The following is a 23,243-nucleotide window of genomic DNA, read 5'->3' on the forward strand; positions in this document are numbered from 1 at the left end:
CAAACAGTCAGTCTTTTCATCATCACTAAAAAAGAACAAACGAATTATGATACAGGGGTGATGATAGTCTAATTCTGGACCAAGATGACTAAATCCCGATTGCAAATACACAGGTTCAAAACCTCAAAACCTACGATACTTTCCATTGTCCGAGCACTGTAAAAACGTTTTGTGATGCACAGAAAGTACAGGATCCACAATCACTCATGGCTGTATCCATTCTCTTCGTGACGTCATCGCAATTTTTAAAATCGCGAGCGCCGTTTATATTCATTCTGTACTAAGTAACATCAGTTGTGTTTAAAAACAGGAAAGAAATTCACAGAAACGGTGCAACCTTAATGCGACAGTTCCAAACAAGTTCGATCAAGTAACCAATCCGTTGTTTGATACTAATGTGTCCAGACAAAAAAAAAACAATGATCAAATTCCAAATTCAGCTAAAATTTTGATAGATGCTTGGCGAAAATATGGTTTATTTTGCCAATTTCTTCAGTTGGACAGATGATTATATTCACTAACCCATTTTGTTGTTTTGACGCTATCATGTTTGAAGGGGTACTCCAGACTGAAAATAATCATATCTAAATAAATATAGTAAAAATCGCCGTTCAAAATGCTGACAATTTCATCAAAATCTTATAGCAAATTGAATTTTAAAGTTTAGCAATATTTTGTGAAAATGGTTTATGTGCATATCGCTATGAATTTTCTTCAGGTGGACAGATAATGTCATATCCCCACGTTTTTATATTTTTGTGTTGTTACTTGAAATCAGTTATTTCATACATGTGTGTATGATATTTCTCCCTTCTGATAAAATAAGTTGCAACTAAGAATATTTTATCTACTGCCCTAAAATCGGTTGGCAATCCATTTTTTTAAGCTCTTGGCGATAAAATATGAGTAAACACAATTCAGGTAATAAAATGCAAAAGTGGGTATAGTCAGGAGTTCACTCATTAACTATTCATGAAGACTTGCATAGAACCATTTCTTTGAAACAATGCCAGAACTTTGTTATTCCTTGTCCAATTTTGAAGAACTTTTCAGTGTTTTGTCTGATTTTTCTTTACCACTTCAAACTGTGGTATTTTTAGCCTGGACCCCCCTTTAAAAGTGTATACTTAACTTGCCCCCGATGAATAAAAGAGCGAGAAAGGCTGGTTTTGGTCTTGTTTGCCCCCATGAGTATTCGTTTGTATAATACAACATGCAACATTGCATGTTTTAGGGTGCATAAGTTTTCACAATGGTACAAAATTAATTTGCTCCTTCCCTAACAGATTCGCCATCGTTTAGAGTGGAGAATACAACCAATTGCAGCCTAATGTTAAAAACTTCTTTCTTATGGTTAATTGCACCCCAAAAGCCTGAGAAGCTCCGTACCACTAGATCTAAAATTGCACTTGTATTTTCTTGGTATGTATATATGATCAAGGTTTAAATAGAGATGGAGCCACAGTCAGCAAACTAATTCTCTTTGAATCAAGTTCGAAGCCGCCAGCAAACTTTCATCCAGGCATTTACTTTGTTGAATCTTATTTGCAAATGGGGAGAAAAAACATATTCCTGCATTTTAACTGCATTATACGGTCTGGTATTGTGAGCGGTTCATAATTCTTACCTTGCAGGGCATGGGAAAAGAAATGGTGCAATATTTTCTGAATACTAACTGTGCGTGCACTAATCTGACATATAAAATCATGAACAACAATTAATATTCTAACATCCGTATGTTATGTTAGTATATATAATGTTGGGAACGATCGGAAAAGTGTCAAAATCTGGATTCTATGAAGGTCAAATCCATACTTTCTTCACTAATTCAAGCCTAGTTGATACAATCTAGCAAAAAAATCTTGGCACAATATCGATTGGTGCCCAATTTCCAGTTCGTTTATTGATATGATGAGATAGACCTATTGATACAAATTATTTAAAAAAAATCACTTCTCGGTTTTTCCCAGGAAACTGGCGGCTTCGAATGGCGAATATCAAAGGCAACATTACTACACTGTAGTAGATTTTGTTTGTGCTTTCTTCAGAAATAAGCAGCTGCTTGAATAAATTTGTTGCCCGTTGGAACTCCAGTCGTATAAACTTCTTGGTCATATCAAGGAATGGATGCAGTGACATCAAACTTAATCCATGGAGGGTTTGCAAGCAACTTAGTGTACACCAAAAATCCAGTTTGTTTGATGGAAAATTATTGACAATAATCAGTTTCTTACAACAATCGCTCCTCCGTTTTGTAGAAATAAACAGTGGTCAAAAGACTGTTGCTCGATCGGAGGCCAACGTTGTCCAACGTAAATTATTTCGCCTATGAAGCGATTTTGGCGAAAACTCCTCTTACGTATTATGAGTACCTGCATAAAATAAGGAATGAGAAGGTTTTGGCTTATTTGCAAGCTGCTATCTATTTCATTTCGTTTCCAACAATATGCGATGCTTTGATTTGAAGTCGATGACAAAATTGCAATTCCCCCCAATGCATAGTGGGTATGTGCCGCGGAGGGGACCCCCATTTTTACACTCAAATTTCCGTTCCAATGCATAGCATTTTTGTCTTAATGAGAAAAAGAACAAAGAAAGCCGCTCCAAAGCATAGCATTTTCTTCTTATCGAGAAAAAAGAAATCCGCTCCAAAGCTTCGCATATTTTTCGCTACGCCGTTCCGATCGCATTGAATTGAACAGCATACATTCTTCTTTTCATACCATGAGAGAACATGTATCTTGCAACATGATAATATTAACAACACAACGAATATTGTATTAATTTTTCCTACGGTCACATCCCTTGATTGTTCAGTGATTCCATATTATTATCTCCCAATATGATTGTCCAGTGTATTATAAAGTCTGTCTATCAGGACGGCGCAGGAAATGATCATGGCTCACCTAGCTCGCTCTCACGAAATGCTATCGAATCCAATACAGTTCTGCTCCGAGTCCATCCAGTATAAAGAAAGATATGCTGCCAAACTATGATATTTATACGTTATCTGAAGCAAAATTTTCACTTTTTGAGCCTAAACATGACGTATTCACAAGCTACTGTCATTGGTTGAATTATTTGATCACGCATGTTTCCCATGTTCGCTTCATTTTCATTGGTGGAATCATGCATGATTCCCGTGTTTGTTTGTCTTAAAAAAAATCCCTTGGGGAATCCCAAGCGAGTCGATCAATAGTCGAGTCAGAAATGGGGGTTCCCAGGCGCGGTTTTAGGTGTTACCATAGGCGGCGGAAGCGGGGGGGGGGGGACGTGTCCAACCTAAAGTTTTTGCTGATGACCTACATAATACATACATACATAACAGGTACTTATATAGCGCTTTACCAAAAATATGATCAAAGCGCTTTATAATAATAAAAAAAATATTTATGTAGGCCCTATATGCGTTCATATGTATTGATCAATGCAGTATTCCATTCATGTCGTCGAGTTCTCTAAAATCAAAAGTTTTTACTATTCAAATTCGAAAACTTTCTCGCTCGGCCGCCAAACGCTCCCTCGCAAAATATCATCTAAATGCAGAATACATTAATGCGAGTATATGAATGATCTCCTGCAATATGCAGTAGACTGCCATGCAACTTTTTCAAAATTAAGCGTTCCTTCACCCACTGGCGGATTGGGGGGGGCACAGCCGGCCCGTGCCCCCCCCTTTTGAGAGGCACAATTAAGAGTTGTAATGTAAAAGTGCCATTGAAACAGAAATGTGCCACCCCCTCCCCTTGAAAATTAAGACCTATTTTTTGTGTTGTCAAATTTGTTAGTGGACGAAATCCCCTTAATTTTTGGTTAAAACTCTTTTCTTTTTTCTTTTTTTTTTGCTTGTCAGTTTTTTCCTCGGTAAAATGTGACCTCCCCCTTTCGAAAGATCCTAGATCCATCCCTGACTACTACCACCAAACATATAACAATACTTATGCCATAATGCCAATATTTCCATGGCGATCACCCCGCCTCATGATAGAAGCAACATGTAGAATGATTTGACTCTATTCTCTACAATACTCTATTGTGCAGACGTTTGTGTTATACCAAGGAGATTTGGTTATACAGGGCAGTGATCATCGGGTCGTATTCTTTTGCAGCCTTTATGCATCACGAGTATCACACTTCAGTAATTTAAAAAAGTAGCAGATGTACATTTATTTGGAAGTTCACAAAATAATGCTGGGTTTCCCTTCAATACTTTTCTCCTTGGTCATCACATTCCCTCGTAATATTTTTAAGGGATGTCAATGACATTAAAACCCCAAATTTTCAAAAAATCCTGGAGAGAGTAACAACACAAACCCATTTTCTGATAACTAGTCCTGTCTTCTATCGTTGAATGCCCTCATCTAGGCCTACATCTATAACACCCATCAGGCCCTGATGCATAATATGGATGAAAAATACTCAAGGATTTTGAAAATGTGATTTTCCTGATATATTTTATAGGAGGGGAGGGGGACTATCTGCTTGATCAGTATAAGGCTATCCGCAATTGGCCATTTTCATAAACCAACGTCGAAAATTTCTAAAGCCCCCTAAAGCCCCCCCCCCCAAATAATAGTAATAAAAAATTTAGTCCAGAACCACGCCTGGGGGTTCCCATGCACCAGCATGATATATATATTTTTTAACCAACTTTCGTGTATTGCCTGAAGTGTTTGGTTAATGAATCTTGATGTCCCTTTGGCAAATCGTGTCCCATGGAGTCAAAATTGGCAATTTCGGCGGCCATCTTGGATTTTACATAAAAATCAACTATTTTCATATTTTTTCCACATACAATGGGAAAATCTCAAATTAATACGCTTTTCAAGATGGTTTAGATAGTAGAAATCAATTGCAATTTATGCCCTAATTTTCATGTTTTATCGTAAACATCAACAACCAATGCAAACTATCAGCATCACGATTCTAACATGTCTAAAGTGAATCTGGATTGGTGTTACACAACAAATTATATACAAATGATAAGTAATGCATAGGCCTAAATCAAATTTTCTTTGTTGCCGGCGTCCACCTCAAGTTAAGGCGAAACTCGAACAGACTATTTCTTGCAGATGTAATGACTATAATTGCAAATGATAAAAAAATATATAGATTGATTTAGTCGACCTATTTTGATTCACTTTTCAAACAATAAATTGGTCTTCTTTCGAGCCCTGTGATAACACTACACCCAAAACATTATTGAACAAACATCATCGCATAACATAGGTTTAAACACACGAGAAATAGAGCAATCATAAGGCAATACTGACAAGTAAATTAAAAGATTAATATTAAATTGAAATTCAGTTATAACATTGTTAAAAGCAAACATTAGCAGCCGAGAGATTTACAGTAGTAGAGAACGAATTGTATTTTAAATATTTCGATCTAATTTTCGGATTTAAAATGGCGCCTTGGTGAATGATGAGGAACTGCGTAACACATGAAACGTCGAATAAACGTACATCGATATACACCATAAAAATGATAATGATAATTGATCCATAAAACAGAATAAATCAAAAGAATATCATTTGGTGAACATTATGACATCAAATTCTTACCTTTTGTTTAGAAAATTGGAGCTACGGGTCAAGATGACTCTTTCAAAATTGTATTCAAAACTCACTTTTATTGTATTTATAATTGTGTCCACAATATAACCTCTCTAAAATGGCGATGGATCATTTGCAAATAATGACGTAAAATCTGTAATAATGTTTTATTATGCAAATAACAGGCATGGTGATGATAATGATCTTGATATTTGCCAGATTGGGGATTCCCCGGCTTACTTGAATACCTTATGGGGCAAATGGAGCTGTAGTGGTTATGTAGCATGATATCTTGCCAACAACCTCGCCCCCAAAGGCATCACATGATGATAGCCAAAAGAGGGGGGGGGGGGGTATTCTATCGTAGTGATAGAGCGAACAATGACTTACGAGGGGGGCCTTCGGGGGCACTAGGCCCCCCAAAATTCCACAATCCTCCCAAAAATAAGTAAAGAGAAGTGGAAAAGACAGATAAAAAATAAAGAAGGAGAAATTATTTTTACTTGTATCATGTCAAATATAATTAGATTTTCATTTTATAAAGGCCAGTATTTTAACTCTATCCGTTTGCAATGTTGTGCCCCATCAATTTATGGGCTCAATCATCACGTCACTGGAATAAACAAACAAAACACTAAAGCTAATGAATATTCATTCTTTTTTTATATTTTTATTCATCTTACGCTGCAGTGTTATGGCCTGCTTGGTTTTGGAAAAAGTGCTTTACAAAACAAAGGCGCCCTGTAGTTATAAGGTAACATCACAATCTACTAACCAAAAACATCAAGAGAGGATGAATGAAAATCAAAAGAATAGATAAATAAGTAGCACTGCATGTAAAAATGCTTTTAAAATCAATATCAAAGTCTTTGCAAAAGACCAGTGTTGTGATGGAGAGAGAAGGGAGTGGTATGTAAGCAGTAGCGTACCTAGGATTTTCAAAAAAATATAAAAAAAAGTCCTGAACAGGATACAACAGGATGTAAAGGACATTTCACACCAGAAAAAAATGACAAGCAAAAAGGATTTTCAAAAAAAAAAAAGGGGGGGTCTTCAACTTCAATGGAGGGGCCACTGGTGGCTCGTCAGGAAGGAGGGCGGGAGCAGGGATATGTCCCTTGCATGGGCTGTGACTCGCCAGGGGGGCAGTCTGCCCCCCTCCCCCATAGGTACGCTAGTGTATGTAAGAGAGGGTTAGTGTTGTGATGGAGAGAGAAGGGTGTGGTATGTACGAGAGGACCAGTATTGTGATGGAGAGAGAAGGGTGTGGTATGTAAGAGAGGATCAGTGTTGTGATGGAGAGAGAAGGGTGTGGTATGAAAGAGAGGATCAGTGTTGTGATGGAGATAGAAGGGTGTGGTATGTAAGAGAGGACCAGTGTTGTGATGGAGAGAGAAGGGTGTGGTATGAAAGAGAGGATCAGTGTTGTGATGGAGAGAGAAGGGTGTGGTATGTAAGAGAGGATCAGTGTTGTGATGGAGATAGAAGGGTGTGGTATGTAAGAGAGGATCAGTGTTGTGATGGAGAGAGAAGGGTGTGGTATGAAAGAGAGGATCAGTGTTGTGATGGAGAGAGAAGGGTGTGGTATGTAAGAGAGGATCAGTGTTGTGATGGAGAGAGAAGGGTGTGGTATGAAAGAGAGGATCAGTGTTGTGATGGAGAGAGAAGGGTGTGGTATGAAAGAGAGGATCAGTGTTGTGATGGAGAGAGAAGGGTGTGGTATGTAAGAGAGGATCAGTGTTGTGATGGAGATAGAAGGGTGTGGTATGTAAGAGAGGATCAGTGTTGTGATGGAGAGAGAAGGGTGTGGTATGAAAGAGAGGATCAGTGTTGTGATGGAGAGAGAAGGGTGTGGTATGTAAGAGAGGATCAGTGTTGTGATGGAGAGAGAAGGGTGTGGTATGTAAGAGAGGATCGAAGTTGTGATAGAGAGAGAAGGGTGTGGTATGAAAGAGAGGATCAGTGTTGTGATGGAGAGAGAGAAGGGTGTGGTATGTAAGAGAGGATCAGTGTTGTGATGGAGAGAGAAGGGTGTGGTATGTAAGAGAGGATCAGTGTTGTGATGGAGAGAGAAGGGTGTGGTATGAAAGAGAGGATCAGTGTTGTGATGGAGAGAGAAGGGTGTGGTATGTAAGAGAGGATCAGTGTTGTGATGGAGATAGAAGGGTGTGGTATGTAAGAGAGGATCAGTGTTGTGATGGAGAGAGAAGGGTGTGGTATGAAAGAGAGGATCAGTGTTGTGATGGAGAGAGAAGGGTGTGGTATGTAAGAGAGGATCAGTGTTGTGATGGAGAGAGAAGGGTGTGGTATGAAAGAGAGGATCAGTGTTGTGATGGAGAGAGAAGGGTGTGGTATGAAAGAGAGGATCAGTGTTGTGATGGAGAGAGAAGGGTGTGGTATGTAAGAGAGGATCAGTGTTGTGATGGAGATAGAAGGGTGTGGTATGTAAGAGAGGATCAGTGTTGTGATGGAGAGAGAAGGGTGTGGTATGAAAGAGAGGATCAGTGTTGTGATGGAGAGAGAAGGGTGTGGTATGTAAGAGAGGATCAGTGTTGTGATGGAGAGAGAAGGGTGTGGTATGTAAGAGAGGATCGAAGTTGTGATAGAGAGAGAAGGGTGTGGTATGAAAGAGAGGATCAGTGTTGTGATGGAGAGAGAGAAGGGTGTGGTATGTAAGAGAGGATCAGTGTTGTGATGGAGAGAGAAGGGTGTGGTATGTAAGAGAGGATCAGTGTTGTGATGGAGAGAGAGAAGGGTGTGGTATGTAAGAGAGGATCAGTGTTGTGATGGAGAGAGAAGGGTGTGGTATGTAAGAGAGGATCAGTGTTGTGATGGAGAGAGAAGGGTGTGGTATGAAAGAGAGGATCAGTGTTGTGATGGAGAGAGAGAAGGGTGTGGTATGTAAGAGAGGATCAGTGTTGTGATGGAGAGAGAAGGGTGTGGTATGAAAGAGAGGATCAGTGTTGTGATGGAGAGAGAAGGGTGTGGTATGTAAGAGAGGATCGAAGTTGTGATAGAGAGAGAAGGGTGTGGTATGAAAGAGAGGATCAGTGTTGTGATGGAGAGAGAAGGGTGTGGTATGTAAGAGAGGATCAGTGTTGTGATGGAGAGAGAAGGGTGTGGTATGAAAGAGAGGATCAGTGTTGTGATGGAGAGAGAAGGGTGTGGTATGAAAGAGAGGATCAGTGTTGTGATGGAGAGAGAAGGGTGTGGTATGTAAGAGAGGATCAGTGTTGTGATGGAGAGAGAAGGGTGTGGTATGTAAGAGAGGATCAGTGTTGTGATGGAGATAGAAGGGTGTGGTATGTAAGAGAGGATCAGTGTTGTGATGGAGAGAGAAGGGTGTGGTATGAAAGAGAGGATCAGTGTTGTGATGGAGAGAGAAGGGTGTGGTATGAAAGAGAGGATCAGTGTTGTGATGGAGAGAGAAGGGTGTGGTATGTAAGAGAGGATCAGTGTTGTGATGGAGAGAGAAGGGTGTGGTATGTAAGAGAGGATCAGTGTTGTGATGGAGAGAGAAGGGTGTGGTATGTAAGAGAGGATCAGTGTTGTGATGGAGAGAGAAGGGTGTGGTATGTAAGAGAGGATCAGTGTTGTGATGGAGATAGAAGGGTGTGGTATGAAAGAGAGGATCAGTGTTGTGATGGAGAGAGAAGGGTGTGGTATGAAAGAGAGGATCAGTGTTGTGATGAAGATAGAAGGGTGTGGTATGAAAGAGAGGATCAGTGTTGTGATGGAGAGAGAAGGGTGTGGTATGTAAGAGAGGATCAGTGTTGTGATGGAGAGAGAAGGGTGTGGTATGTAAGAGAGGATCAGTGTTGTGATGGAGAGAGAAGGGTGTGGTATGTAAGAGAGGATCAGTGTTGTGATAGAGAGAGAAGGGTGTGGTATGAAAGAGAGGATCAGTGTTGTGATGGAGAGAGAAGGGTGTGGTATGTAAGAGAGGATCAGTGTTGTGATGGAGAGAGAAGGGTGTGGTATGTAAGAGAGGATCGGTGTTGTGATGGAAAGAGAAGGGTGTGGTATGAAAGAGAGGATCAGTGTTGTGATGGAAAGAGAAGGCCGGGTGTGGTATGAAAGAGAGGATCAGTGTTGTGATGGAGAGAGAAGGGGAGAACCAGGGGGGGGGGAGTGCCCAAAAAATTCCCAGTAGGAAAAAATGCCTTTTTTGAAAATGAAATAAATACATTTTAGGTAAGAAAATCACAATGTTTGGCTCGCGCTCGCATCAATTATTGTTTAGTATCGGGTATTCGTCCTGTTCATAGTTACAAAAATACATGTCCAGTTTTCAGGTTTTTAGCCTGTATCCTATTTAGGAGTCTCTACATGCAGTCTTTAAAAGATTTTCTTTTCTGATCGGTATATTTAAAAAATCAGTTCGCGCTCGCGTTAATTCTTTAGTTAGATCATGGACCTACCACTCTGAGTGGTAGGTCCATGCTTAGATTCACATCCTTTTTTCATTATTCAAAAAACTGCTCGGGATGTTTACTTTTCGTGTCTAATTACATTGAAGTTGCGAGCTCGTGATTCGCGCTCGCAACATCTCGCAAGGATGTCCTTTTAACATATAGGTCCATAATTGACCAAAAAGCGAGTTTTACAACTTTAGATTTGAAAGTTTTTCCAAACCCTCGCTCGCTACGCTCTCTCGTGAAAAAATAAAACCTTAATATAAAACTTATCCTTTTATATCATTGTTATTGAAGTCTTTGTATAATTATTAGGTTGTAGGGTCAGCTAATCACAAGCCGGATCACAAGGCTTGTTCCTTTCTTGCTGTCCCTCTCATATTCAATCCAGTGTTTATTTGTATTTGTTGTTATTGTTTTCTATTTTGTGAATATGATGCTTTGTATATGCAGTGTTGCAGTGTTTTTGTTTAGATTTTTATGGGCAAAGAAAGATGTGGTATGGAAGAGAGAAGTTTGTGTCTTTACTTTTTATGGGCACTCTGAGCACTATTTCAGCCGGAAGAAAAAAAAAACACGATTATTTCCACAACCATTTCCTTACTCTCAGCCATTTTAAAAATCTTTCGGTGCCCCCACCCTCCCCCTCTCTCCCATGTCTCTTTCTTTTGTTTCATATTTTCACTCACAATACAATATTTTTTTCCCACCTCCCAGCTCCCCTTTAATTAAAAACTGTATTACATGGTATCTCACTCACAGTTCTTTAATTCTCTCTGTCAAATCATGACATCACTTCCATTTCCTTTTCTCACTTTCCTTTGTACTAGAAATAAAAAACTAATTCATGCTAGCTTGATTTCAATTCACATTTATTTTTTACACTACATTTTCTTTTAACATCATATCCAATCTTCTACATATCTGATTTTTCTATTTTCTTTTTCTAATGTGCATCATCTTCCTTTGCTGAGACCATGATCACCTTACTATTCAGGGTTTGGCGACATGATATCATTTAAAGGGCCAACTTTCCTATTTCTCATACACCCTAAGACCACAGGATTCCGTGTGCTTTGTCTGCTTAAGTTCAGACAACTGTTTTTGAAGCTCATACATCTTTCTTTTAATTTCAGAATTTTCTGCTTCAAGATTCGTTACTTTCATTTCTAAAGATTTAAACTTTTTGGCGTTATTTAAACGCTCATTGTTTAATCTTACAGATTGGCTTGTATATGCCTTCATAAATCGAGGCAACTTCGTGTTAATAAAATAATTACGAGTTCCAAAAGAGCACTGAGTGCTATCATGGTTATACTCATTAGAAGAGAGGCTTTTTGGAACAGACAATAGATCATCTTCATTCTCATTATCGTCCTTAGAAGGACTGCTACTTGACACCGGAAAGAGTTCAGCGATCTTCTCTTTGACCTTAACCCCAAGATCTATTATTTTGAGTGTCCCTCTAGAATCACATTCCACTCTTTCATCTGGTAGCGGAGGCCGAGGACCACCATGGTTCCCGAAGTCTATTGTTGCTTGAACTTTCGAAAAACGCCTTTTATTCAAGGGATTGGAACGTTGGCTGTAAAAAAAAGTCAAGTTAGAATATTCAATCATGTCTTGATTGCTATCGGAAGGTGCCACCAAAGAACATCCATAAACACATTAAAAGAATACAGTTAGACAAATAAATTTATATCTACATCAAGAAAAACACAACAAAAACATTATCATGGAGAGGAATGAATTATGTACAGGATGGAGTGAGACATTTTGCCTCACCTGCATATAGCACAGTGGGTATAGAGGCGCCACTTTTCCGACGACGGCGGCGTCAACATCAATCTTAACCGAAGGTTAAATTTTTAAAATGACAGCATAACTAAAAAAATATATGGACCTAATTCATGAAACTATAACATAAGGTTAAACAAGTATTACTGAACATTCTGCATGAGTTTCAGGTCACATGACCACGGCCAAAGGGCATTTAGGATCAATGAACTTAGACCATGTTGGGGGAGTCAATATCGAAATCTTAACCAAAGGTTAAGTTTTTGAAATGTCATCATAACTTCGAAAGTATATGGACCTAGTTCATGTAACTTACACATAATGGGTAATGAACTTTGGCAAATTAAGTTTGGGTATTTCTTGAATTACCATAATAACTTTCAAAGTTTATGGATCTTATTCATAAAACGTGGACATAAGAGTAATCAAGTATCACTGAACATTCAGTGCGAGTTTCAGGTCACATGATCAAGGTCAAAGGTCATTAAGGTCAATGAACTTTGGCCATGTTGGAGGTAATTTTCAAAAATTGCTGTCATAACTTTCAAAGTTTATGGATATAGCTTATGAATTGTGGACATAGGGATAATCAAGTATCACTGACAAGTCTTAGGTCACATGATCAAGGTCAAATATTATTTAGGGTCAATGAACGTAGTATTGTATCATTATATGAATGATGTTTTTGTGAATAAGTATTTTATAGTAGGTTCAAAGTCAGCACTGTTGCTATATTGAATTGCGTAATGCAGGTGAGAATGCCAGAGGCGCTATTATGAATTGAGAAATGTTTCAAATGTTTCAATTCTTCAAGGTTTTATTCATACCAACATCAAAGGACAAGTCCATCTCATCATGAATGAAAAGAGAAAATTCGAACAAGCATAACACTGAACATTTCATCACAATCGGATGTAAGATAAGAAAGTTATGACATTTTAAAGTTTCGCTTAATTTCACAAAACAGTTATATGCACGTCCTGGTCGGTATGCAAATGAAGAGACTGATGACGTCATCCACTCACTATTTATTTTGTATTTTATTATTCGAAATATGAAATATTATAGTTTTCTCCTCATTTTCAAGTGAAATGACAATTAATTCCTCCCTGAACATGTAGAATTAGCATTGTTTGATACTATATGGTTCAGTAAAATTGGTCCTTATTGTGAAATCTGTAAAAAAATATATATTGTTTAATTCAAACAATAAAAACAAAATAAATAGTGAGGGACGGACATCATCGACTGTCTCATTTGCATGTCACTGAGTTGCGCAAAACACTGTTTTGTGAAAATAAGCGAACTTTAGAATGTCATACCTTTTGTTTGATTTGGTTTTATTTATCGTATAAAAATCGCAACAAAATACATTGTACAAATTATTAAAATTAAAAAGATTCGGATGGAACACTCTATTCCGAGCCATTGATAAATGGCTCTGTTCTTCCTAGAGGTCTTATTTTACATCCGATTTTGATGAAATTTTCAGCATTATGCCAGTCTGATTTTTCTCCTTTAATTCAAATCAACATTTTTCTAGGGTGGACTTGACTTTTAAACATTCTTTATACACACAGACAACCAATTTTACAAAAATAGCTTTTCATAGATATGTAAAGTTACCGTATAAAACACGAAATCATGAATACAGAATTATTATTGAACAGTTGTTCTAAAATAATGACTGAGATTTAAAAAAGAAGAAGTACAACAGATGTGGATAAGAAGGAGCCAAAATTAAAAGCATTTCATCATGATTCTATTAAAGTGAATCGGGATTTGTGTTACAGAAGAAATGATATACAAAGGGTAACAAAAATCATGTCATTTTAAACTATAATCCATTATCCATAAGCCTACCTCAAATTTTCCATGATGCGATAATTGTCCTCAGGCGCGTACGCAGGATTTTTGAAAGGGGGGGGGGGTCGAGCTGATTTTTTTTTTTAAATCTCCCGCCCAGTCTCTAAAAAGTGATGAGCGGGGGGGAGGTGATGATTTTTTTTTTCTTTTTTTTCAGCGCTGCAAATAAGACAATAACATTTAAGTGGGGATGGGTATGTAACAGTGCGGTCATGACCCGCGAGCGAGCAGAAATGTTCTCGTTTTTGCGTTGAAAACATAACCTTTTTGTCAATAGTTTGTTGGTATCATAGTCGATGCTACATGTCCTTCGGATCGTAGCACTCATGATATGGCCAACCGCGTAGCCAGGATTTCATTTTGGAGGGGGCGGTAAATGCACGCGAAGCGTGCCAACACTTACAGAGCGCGCGAAGCGCGCTCCCTAGGGGGTGGGTGCAGGGAGGGGGAGTTTCCCCCTCCCGCGCGAAGCGCGAAGCTTTTAGTGTTTCATAAATTAAAATGAAAAGGAGCCGTTTCTCTTGTCTCTAGTACCTCCAATTCGGTTGACTATATTGCGATTTTGAACCTTGTTTTCAAAAGTGATTGTAAACGCACAAAAGAGGTATACAATGGAGGAAATTAAAATGATAATAACTCCGCGCGAAGCGCGGAAGCTAAAGTGATTTATCAACTTTTCTTGCCATAAAAAGGGTCCCGAGAAAAGGGTATTCTCAAAGATATATTGAAACTTTCTTTGGAAAGATCAGATTTGATTACAAACAATTTAGCATCAGTGCATATTTTTAACTCGCAAAACAGAGGAGAAGATTGGTAGAGGAAGATATTCCTCCCCGCGATGAGCAATGAAACTCTGAAATTTCAAAGGGCGGACGTTTCATCAAATGTAGATATCTCTAATACCCAATCGTCTCTAATTCAATTGATTTTCTAAGATTATTGAACTTCATTACAAGGAAAATAGTGCGCATAAAGTTGAAACTTCTGTGATTTGTTGAAATTATCTATCTATATAATAAAGGATGATTAATTATCCTGAAGTGCTTCATTTTGAATATAAAGAAACTTAAGTGTCATTCAAAATTTCAAACTGAGGGCGCAAAACAGGACAGGAGATGAATGTATACAGGGAAATGACATGAAGTTTAATACAATTTGATAAAAAAAATATTGTACTTTTTTATTTAATACGACACGAATTCCATACCTTCCTCTTTTTAAATTAGGAACCTGTTTGCCCCCCGAATTATGGTTGTTTATAGTAATGAGCTGAAAAGCGGGAGAAGCTGACTTTATGGAGGTGACGGCAGAAACTGATATAAAGATTTTACCCGCTCGGAGCCGACCAGACCAGAAGTTGCGCGATCAATTGAAAAAAAAAACGATAACTTCATACATTTACTTCGGCCTAACCTTACTCAAATTCATGCCCTAATGTATACAATTTTAACTTTAACTGGCAAGAAGCACATAGCTGAGGTGGAAAAACAGGGTTAGAGAAAAGGTGGGGGAACAATGGAGAACTTCAATATTGTCATTTAACCGCGCGCAGCGCGGAAGCAAAATTCATATATGAATTTAAAGCAAGAAGAGTGAAGGAGTTTCTCTTTTAAGAAAAAAATAAAGAATAAATAGAAAAAACACAAAGCTACCTTTCTTCCCTTTCCTTCCTTCCCTTTTCCTTTTCTCCTCTCCTTTTTTCCCTTCTTTTTTTTTCTTTTTGGGGACGTTTTGGGGGGGGGGGCGGCTACGCGCCTGGATATGGCCTTGATCAGAACACTAGAAACTTGAGAAATGTCATGAATAATTACGAGCGAGCGAAGCAAGCGAGCCGAAATGTTTGCGTTTTTCCGTCAAAACATACAATTCTTCTCAATAGCTTGTTGGTAATGATTACATATTAGTTGATGATACATGTCCTTCTGCTCGTAAGTCTCATGATATGGCCTTGATCAAGAGACTAGAAACTTAAGAAATTTCATAAATGATTACGAGCGAGCGGAGTGAGCGAGCCGAAATTTTCGCGTTTTCCCGTCAAAACATACATTTCTTGTCAATAGTTTGTTAGTAAATCAAGTATTAGTCGATGCTACATGTCCTTCTATTCGTAACACTCATAATACGGCCTTGAACAGGAGACTAGATACTTCTGGAATTTCATAAATCATTACGAGCGAGCGGAGCGAGCTAACCGACATTTTAGCGTTTTCCGTCATTTTGGTTTTCATATTGGTAAAACATATTTTGTAAGAAAACGTATGTCTTTGTCTTGGTTCACTTGTATTCATAAGTATACATCATGATAATCATGTATGGCCTTGTTAATGGCGATACCGTGATCATGTCGGCGACATGCGGAAATAAAAGATATAATAAAATGGAGCGAGCGAAGCGAGCGGAAATTTTTTCTGTGTTTTTCGTCGGAAACATGAGATTCTGTTCATTATTGCTGTCATATACATTATTGGGTAGGGGAACTGTCCGTAACCAGACCAAGGAGTTATCAGGCTCTTGCCCGATAACTACTTGACCAGACCGACCTCTGGGGAGACAAGCAAAAAAAAAAAAAAAAAAAAAGGAAAAAAAAAAGGAAACGAAAGGGGGGGGGGTTTGAACCCCCGAAACCCCCCCCCTTGCGTACGCGCCTGATTGTCCTTCTCCACGATTGAGGAAAAACTTGAATGGTCTGACTTTGAATAGACTGTTGCAGATGTACCAACTATATGTACGAAAGAGAAAAAAAGGAAAGTAAATTTATCTATTTTAATTCATTTACTGAAAAATCACTAATTCATTCAATTATTAATTTCAATACGGGAAGACTTATTCAGCAATAGCTGTTTTTCGATAGGTCCGTGTATATCAAGTAGCCTCTTCAGCAATATTGGTCGCCCATGAGGCCTTGTGAAATCCATTAAATATAAATGAACAAAAATCATATCATAACACAAGCATTAACATAGATAAAAATGAAACGATCATCAAGTGAAAGTGACAAATAAACCAAAAGCAAATATTCTAAAATCACTGGGACTAGTTACAATAGTAGCCGAGAGATACATAGTAGGCCTAGAGACCCGAATAGTTAATGATGATTAAATTTTAAATCATATACTTGAACCAACACATTTCATCATGTTTAATTCCAAACAATTTACAACGTCTATATGGGAGAAAGAAAGCTTCAGATAGGTTTTTTTTTATATTTTCAATCTAATTTTTGGATTTAAAATGGCGCCTTGTTGAATGATGGGGTACTGCGCAACAGATAAAACATCGAATAAACATACACCGATATACACCATTAAAATGATGGTGATGATCCTTGAAACACAATAAATCAATGGAATATCATTTTTTGAATGTTATGAAATCAAATTCATACCTTTTGGAGCTACGGGTTAAGATGACTCTTCAAAATTGTAATCTTGTATAGTAAGTTTGCCCACAATATAAATTGTCTAAAATGGCGATGGTGGGCAAAATGATGACGTAATATCTATAATGCTTCATTATGCAAATCAACGGTTGATGATCATGATCTTGATGTTTGCCAGCTTTGGGGATTCCCCGGCATAGTTGAATACCTGGCTTATGGTTTATGGAACAAGTGGAGTTGTAGTGGTTATGTAGCATGATTCCTATGCCTTAAATATATTTATAACAACATCCATATTTTTTGTTTGTTTTGAAGCCACGATCGATCCGGAGGGCCATGAGCCTGTCGGTGATCAACCTCTCCCTAAAGGGGGAGGGTGTTATTTTATCGTAGTGATAGAGTGAACAATAATGGCTTACGGAGGGGCCCTTCGGGGGCACTGGGCCCAAAAAGTTCTACAACCCTCCCAAAAGTAAATAAAGAGAAGTGGAAAAGAAAGAGAGGAAAGGAAGAAAGAGACATTATTTAATATGATATCATGTAAAATATAATTACAGGTAGATTTTCATTTTAAAAGGGGCCAAAATTCTAGCACGCTTTGCAATTTTGCGTCCACTCATTTTTTTTTGGCTCAATCATGACGTCACTGGAATCAGCACACAAAACACTCAGACTAATAAACATCTATTTATTTTTCTTGTTTTATCCATTTTATGCTGCAGGGTTGGCCTGTTCAGTTTTGAAAAAAGAGGTATTTAAAAAAAAAAAGGCGCCTTGCAGTTAAACAAGCATAATTTAATATGATAAATCAAAGGAAGGTAACATAAACTACTGACAACAAAACATAAAGAGTGGATAAATGCATAGGCGGCGTAAGCGGAGGGGGGACCTTTTCCCCCTATTTTTTTTGTTGATAACCCTTTTTTTTTTGCTTGTCAAATTTTTTACCTGTGTCCATCCCAAAATTTCAGGTGGACCCCCCATTTTTTTTTACTTCCGCCGCCAATGGATAAATGACAATCTAAAAAGTAAATGCATGAACAGCACTACATGTTAAAATGGCACTGAATCAATATTAAAGTGTTTGCATGAAAGAGACTACAGAGATTATCAGTGTTGTGATGGAGAGAGAAGGGTGTGGTATGAGAGAGAGGATCAGTGTTGTGATGGAGAGAGAAGGGTGTGGTATGAAAGAGAGGATCAGTGTTGTGATGGAGAGAGAAGGGTGTGGTATGTAAGAGAGGATCAGTGTTGTGATGGAGAGAGAAGGGTGTGGTATGTAAGAGAGGATCAGTGTTGTGATGGAGAGAGAAGGGTGTGGTATGAAAGAGAGGATCAGTGTTGTGATGGAGAGAGAAGGGTGTGGTATGTAAGAGAGGATCAGTGTTGTGATGGAGAGAGAAGGGTGTGGTATGTAAGAGAGGATCAGTGTTGTGATGGAGAGAGAAGGGTGTGGTATGTAAGAGAGGACCAGTGTTGTGATGGAGAGAGAAGGGTGTGGTATGAAAGAGAGGACCAGTGTTGTGATGGAGAGAGAAGGGTGTGGTATGTAAGAGAGGATCAGTGTTGTGATGGAGAGAGAAGGGTGTGGTATGAAAGAGAGGATCAGTGTGGTGGTGGAGAGAGAAGGGTGTGGTATGAAAGAGAGGATCAGTGTTGTGATGGAGAGAGAAGGGTGTGGTATGTAAGAGAGGACCAGTGTTGTGATGGAGAGAGAAGGGTGTGGTATGTAAGAGAGGATCAGTGTTGTGATGGAGAGAGAAGGGTGTGGTATGAAAGAGAGGATCAGTGTGGTGGTGGAGAGAGAAGGGTGTGGTATGAAAGAGAGGATCAGTGTTGTGATGGAGAGAGAAGGGTGTGGTATGTAAGAGAGGACCAGTGTTGTGATGGAGAGAGAAGGGTGTGGTATGTAAGAGAGGACCAGTGTTGTGATGGAGAGAGAAGGGAGTGGTAGGAAAGAGAGGACTAGTGTTGTGATGGAGAGAGAAGGGTGTGGTATGTAAGAGAGGACTAGTGTTGTGATGGAGAGAGAAGGGTGTGGTATGTAAGAGAGGATCAGTGTTGTGATGGAGAGAGAAGGGTGTGGTATGTAAGAGAGGATCAGTGTTGTGATGGAGAGAGAAGGGTGTGGTATGTAAGAGAGGATCAGTGTTGTGATGGAGAGAGAAGGGTGTGGTATGTAAGAGAGGATCAGTGTTGTGATGGAGAGAGAAGGGTGTGGTATGAAAGAGAGGATCAGTGTTGTGATGTAGAGAGAAGGGTGTGGTATGAAAGAGAGGATCAGTGTTGTGATGGAGATAGAAGGGTGTGGTATGAAAGAGAGGATCAGTGTTGTGATGGAGAGAGAAGGGTGTGGTATGTAAGAGAGGATCAGTGTTGTGATGGAGATAGAAGGGTGTGGTATGAAAGAGAGGATCAGTGCTGTGATGGAGAGAGAAGGGTGTGGTATGTAAGAGAGGATCAGTGTTGTGATGGAGATAGAAGGGTGTGGTATGAAAGAGAGGATCAGTGCTGTGATGGAGAGAGAAGGGTGTGGTATGTAAGAGAGGATCAGTGTTGTGATGGAGAGAGAAGGGTGTGGTATGTAAGAGAGGACCAGTGTTGTGATGGAGAGAGAAGGGTGTGGTAGGAAAGAGAGGACTAGTTTTGTGATGGAGAGAGAAGGGTGTGGTATGTAAGAGAGGACCAGTGTTGTGATGGAGAGAGAAGGGTGTGGTATGTAAGAGAGGATCAGTGTTGTGATGGAGAGAGAAGGGTGTGGTATGAAAGAGAGGATCAGTGTGGTGGTGGAGAGAGAAGGGTGTGGTATGAAAGAGAGGATCAGTGTTGTGATGGAGAGAGAAGGGTGTGGTATGTAAGAGAGGACCAGTGTTGTGATGGAGAGAGAAGGGTGTGGTATGTAAGAGAGGACCAGTGTTGTGATGGAGAGAGAAGGGAGTGGTAGGAAAGAGAGGACTAGTGTTGTGAATGAGAGAGAAGGGTGTGGTATGTAAGAGAGGATCAGTGTTGTGATGGAGAGAGAAGGGTGTGGTATGTAAGAGAGGATCAGTGTTGTGATGGAGAGAGAAGGGTGTGGTATGTAAGAGAGGATCAGTGTTGTGATGGAGAGAGAAGGGTGTGGTATGAAAGAGAGGACCAGTGTGGTGGTGGAGAGAGAAGGGTGTGGTATGAAAGAGAGGATCAGTGTTGTGATGGAGAGAGAAGGGTGTGGTATGTAAGAGAGGACCAGTGTTGTGATGGAGAGAGAAGGGTGTGGTATGTAAGAGAGGACCAGTGTTGTGATGGAGAGAGAAGGGAGTGGTAGGAAAGAGAGGACTAGTGTTGTGATGGAGAGAGAAGGGTGTGGTATGTAAGAGAGGACTAGTGTTGTGATGGAGAGAGAAGGGTGTGGTATGTAAGAGAGGATCAGTGTTGTGATGGAGAGAGAAGGGTGTGGTATGTAAGAGAGGATCAGTGTTGTGATGGAGAGAGAAGGGTGTGGTATGTAAGAGAGGATCAGTGTTGTGATGGAGAGAGAAGGGTGTGGTATGTAAGAGAGGATCAGTGTTGTGATGGAGAGAGAAGGGTGTGGTATGAAAGAGAGGATCAGTGTTGTGATGTAGAGAGAAGGGTGTGGTATGAAAGAGAGGATCAGTGTTGTGATGGAGATAGAAGGGTGTGGTATGAAAGAGAGGATCAGTGTTGTGATGGAGAGAGAAGGGTGTGGTATGTAAGAGAGGATCAGTGTTGTGATGGAGATAGAAGGGTGTGGTATGAAAGAGAGGATCAGTGCTGTGATGGAGAGAGAAGGGTGTGGTATGTAAGAGAGGATCAGTGTTGTGATGGAGATAGAAGGGTGTGGTATGAAAGAGAGGATCAGTGCTGTGATGGAGAGAGAAGGGTGTGGTATGTAAGAGAGGATCAGTGTTGTGATGGAGAGAGAAGGGTGTGGTATGTAAGAGAGGACCAGTGTTGTGATGGAGAGAGAAGGGAGTGGTAGGAAAGAGAGGACTAGTTTTGTGATGGAGAGAGAAGGGTGTGGTATGTAAGAGAGGACTAGTGTTGTGATGGAGAGAGAAGGGTGTGGTGTGAAAGAGAAGACCAGTGTTGTGATGGAGAGAGAAGGGTGTGGTATGTAAGAGAGGACCAGTGTTGTGATGGAGAGAGAAGGGTGTGGTATGTAAGAGAGGATCAGTGTTGTGATGGAGAGAGAAGGGTGTGGTATGAAAGAGAGGATCAGTGTTGTGATGAAGATAGAAGGGTGTGGTAAGTAAGAGAGGATCAGTGTTGTGATGAAGATAGAAGGGTGTGGTAAGAGAGATAGGATCAGTGTTGTGATGGAGAGAGAAGGGTGTGGTAAGTAAGAGAGGATCAGTGTTGTGTTGGAGAGAGAAGGGTGTGGTATGAAAGAGAGGATCAGTGTTGTGATGAAGATAGAAGGGTGTGGTAGGAAAGAGATAGAGTGCAATACCACACTTTTCTCTCTCCATCATAGCACTTCTTCAGCTCGAAGAAAAACTGTTCCACACTCTCTTCCTTATTCTCAGCCCTCAAATATTTTTATTTTTTTTAACTTTCGCACTTCTTTCCCTCTATTGTCCATAATCCCTTTTGTTTCAGATTTTCACTCACAAAGAAGGGTTTAATATGTAAGAGGGGACCAGTGTTGTGATGGAGAGAGAAAGGTGTGGTGTGAAACAGAGGACAGATGTTTTGATTGTGAGATGTTTGTGCTATAAAAGAAACACACTTTTGCGTCTTTTCATTCAGTTGTGGGGAGGCTGAGCATGCACTCCTTCAGCTCGATGAAATACTGTTATACTTCCACACTTACTTCCTCGTTCTCAGTCCTAAAATATTTTTTTCTTTTCTTTCTTTTTTAAATTTTTTCTTTCCCTCTCTACTCTCCCTTTTGTTTCAGATTTTCACTCACAAAGTTATACTCGTTTTACCATCTCCCAGCTCCCCTATCACATCGGTATCTCACTCACAGTCCTTCAATTCTCTTTCTCTCTCTGTCACATCATCACCTCTTTTAATTTTCGCACTTTGTATTGGAAATAAACGATCCAATCATTGTAGCTTGATTACAGTTCAGATTTATTTTTTACACTACATTTTGTTTTCTTTTACATCAAATCCAAGCTTCTACATCTTATATTTTTACGCTTACATATTTGATTTTTCTATTTCCTTTTTCTTTTTAGTATGCCCCATCTTCCTTTGCTGTGACCATAATCACCTTACTCTTCTGGGTTAGGCGACATGATATCATTTAAAGGGCCAACCATTCTATTTCTCATACACCCAGGACCACAGGGTCCCTCATGATTTGCCTGTACTTGTTTTTCAAGCTCACACATCTTTTTTTTAAGTTCAGAATTTTCTGCTTCAAGATTCGTTACTTTCATTTCTAAATATTTAAATGAATTGGCGTGATTTCTACGCTCATTATTTGATCTTACAGATTGGCTGACATATGCCCTCTTTAATCGAGAAAACTCCCGAGATAAGTTCATGGTGTTTGAAAATAACCAATTAATAAAATAAATAATTGTTCCAATAGTGCACTGACTGCTATCTTTCTTATATTCATTAGAAGAGAGGCTGTTTGGAGCAGACAATCCATCATTATCCTCATTAGAAGGACTGCTACTCGGAGAGAGTTCAGCGATCTTCTCTTTGACCTTAATCCCAAGATCATCTGGTAGCGGAGGACAATTATGGTTTGCGATGTCCAATAATGCTTGGTTGTGGCTGTATAAAATCAAGTTATAACATTCAATGATGTCTTGATTGCTAGAAAGTGCACCAAAGAGCATTAAAGGGCAGGAAATATTTATATCCAAATAAATAGGGTAAAATTGACAGAGAAAAATGCTTAAATTTTCATCAAGATCTGAACATACAGCAAAGTTATAGAATTTCAAAGTTAAGTAATCTATTGTGAAAACAGTTATGCACGTCGTCATGAATATTCATTAGATTAGCTGATGATATCACATGTGTGAATGATATGTTTCCCTTGTAATGAAATAAGTTACAGCAATGAATATCTAATGTACTTAATCAGTTGTTTTTCCCAATATTATTTTTGGTTCTTGAAGGGAAAAATTTGAATAAACCTAATTTCATATGATAAAAACAAAAGAACAAGTAGGGATATGACATCATCAGTGAGCTCATTGAATATTCATGAAGACATGCCTAAAACTGTTTCACCGGAATAATGCAATTCTTTAAGATGCC

At 39.1% G+C, this 23,243-nt stretch overlaps 1 protein-coding gene and 1 long non-coding RNA gene across 2 annotated transcripts; both read right to left on the reverse strand.

Annotated features, from left to right (window-relative positions):
• Nucleotides 1-1,032: 1,032 nt before the first annotated feature.
• Nucleotides 1,033-3,230, reverse strand: LOC121407432. The gene is made up of 2 exons (XR_005968918.1): nucleotides 2,907-3,230; nucleotides 1,033-2,372 (listed from the first exon to the last, which is right to left on the reverse strand). It is a non-coding gene; the product is annotated as an uncharacterized LOC121407432 (long non-coding RNA).
• A 7,660-nt stretch (nucleotides 3,231-10,890) lies between these two features.
• Nucleotides 10,891-13,657, reverse strand: LOC121406109. Its single transcript, XM_041597129.1, has 2 exons — nucleotides 13,634-13,657; nucleotides 10,891-11,558 (listed from the first exon to the last, which is right to left on the reverse strand). The coding sequence occupies exons 1-2, from the start codon at nucleotides 13,645-13,647 to the stop codon at nucleotides 11,009-11,011; spliced, it is 564 nt and encodes a 187-aa protein (XP_041453063.1). The 5' UTR covers nucleotides 13,648-13,657; the 3' UTR covers nucleotides 10,891-11,008.
• Nucleotides 13,658-23,243: the final 9,586 nt, after the last annotated feature.

Source organism: Lytechinus variegatus, chromosome 1 (assembly GCF_018143015.1).
Source record: "Lytechinus variegatus isolate NC3 chromosome 1, Lvar_3.0, whole genome shotgun sequence".
In the NCBI taxonomy this organism is placed as follows: domain Eukaryota; kingdom Metazoa; phylum Echinodermata; class Echinoidea; order Temnopleuroida; family Toxopneustidae; genus Lytechinus; species Lytechinus variegatus.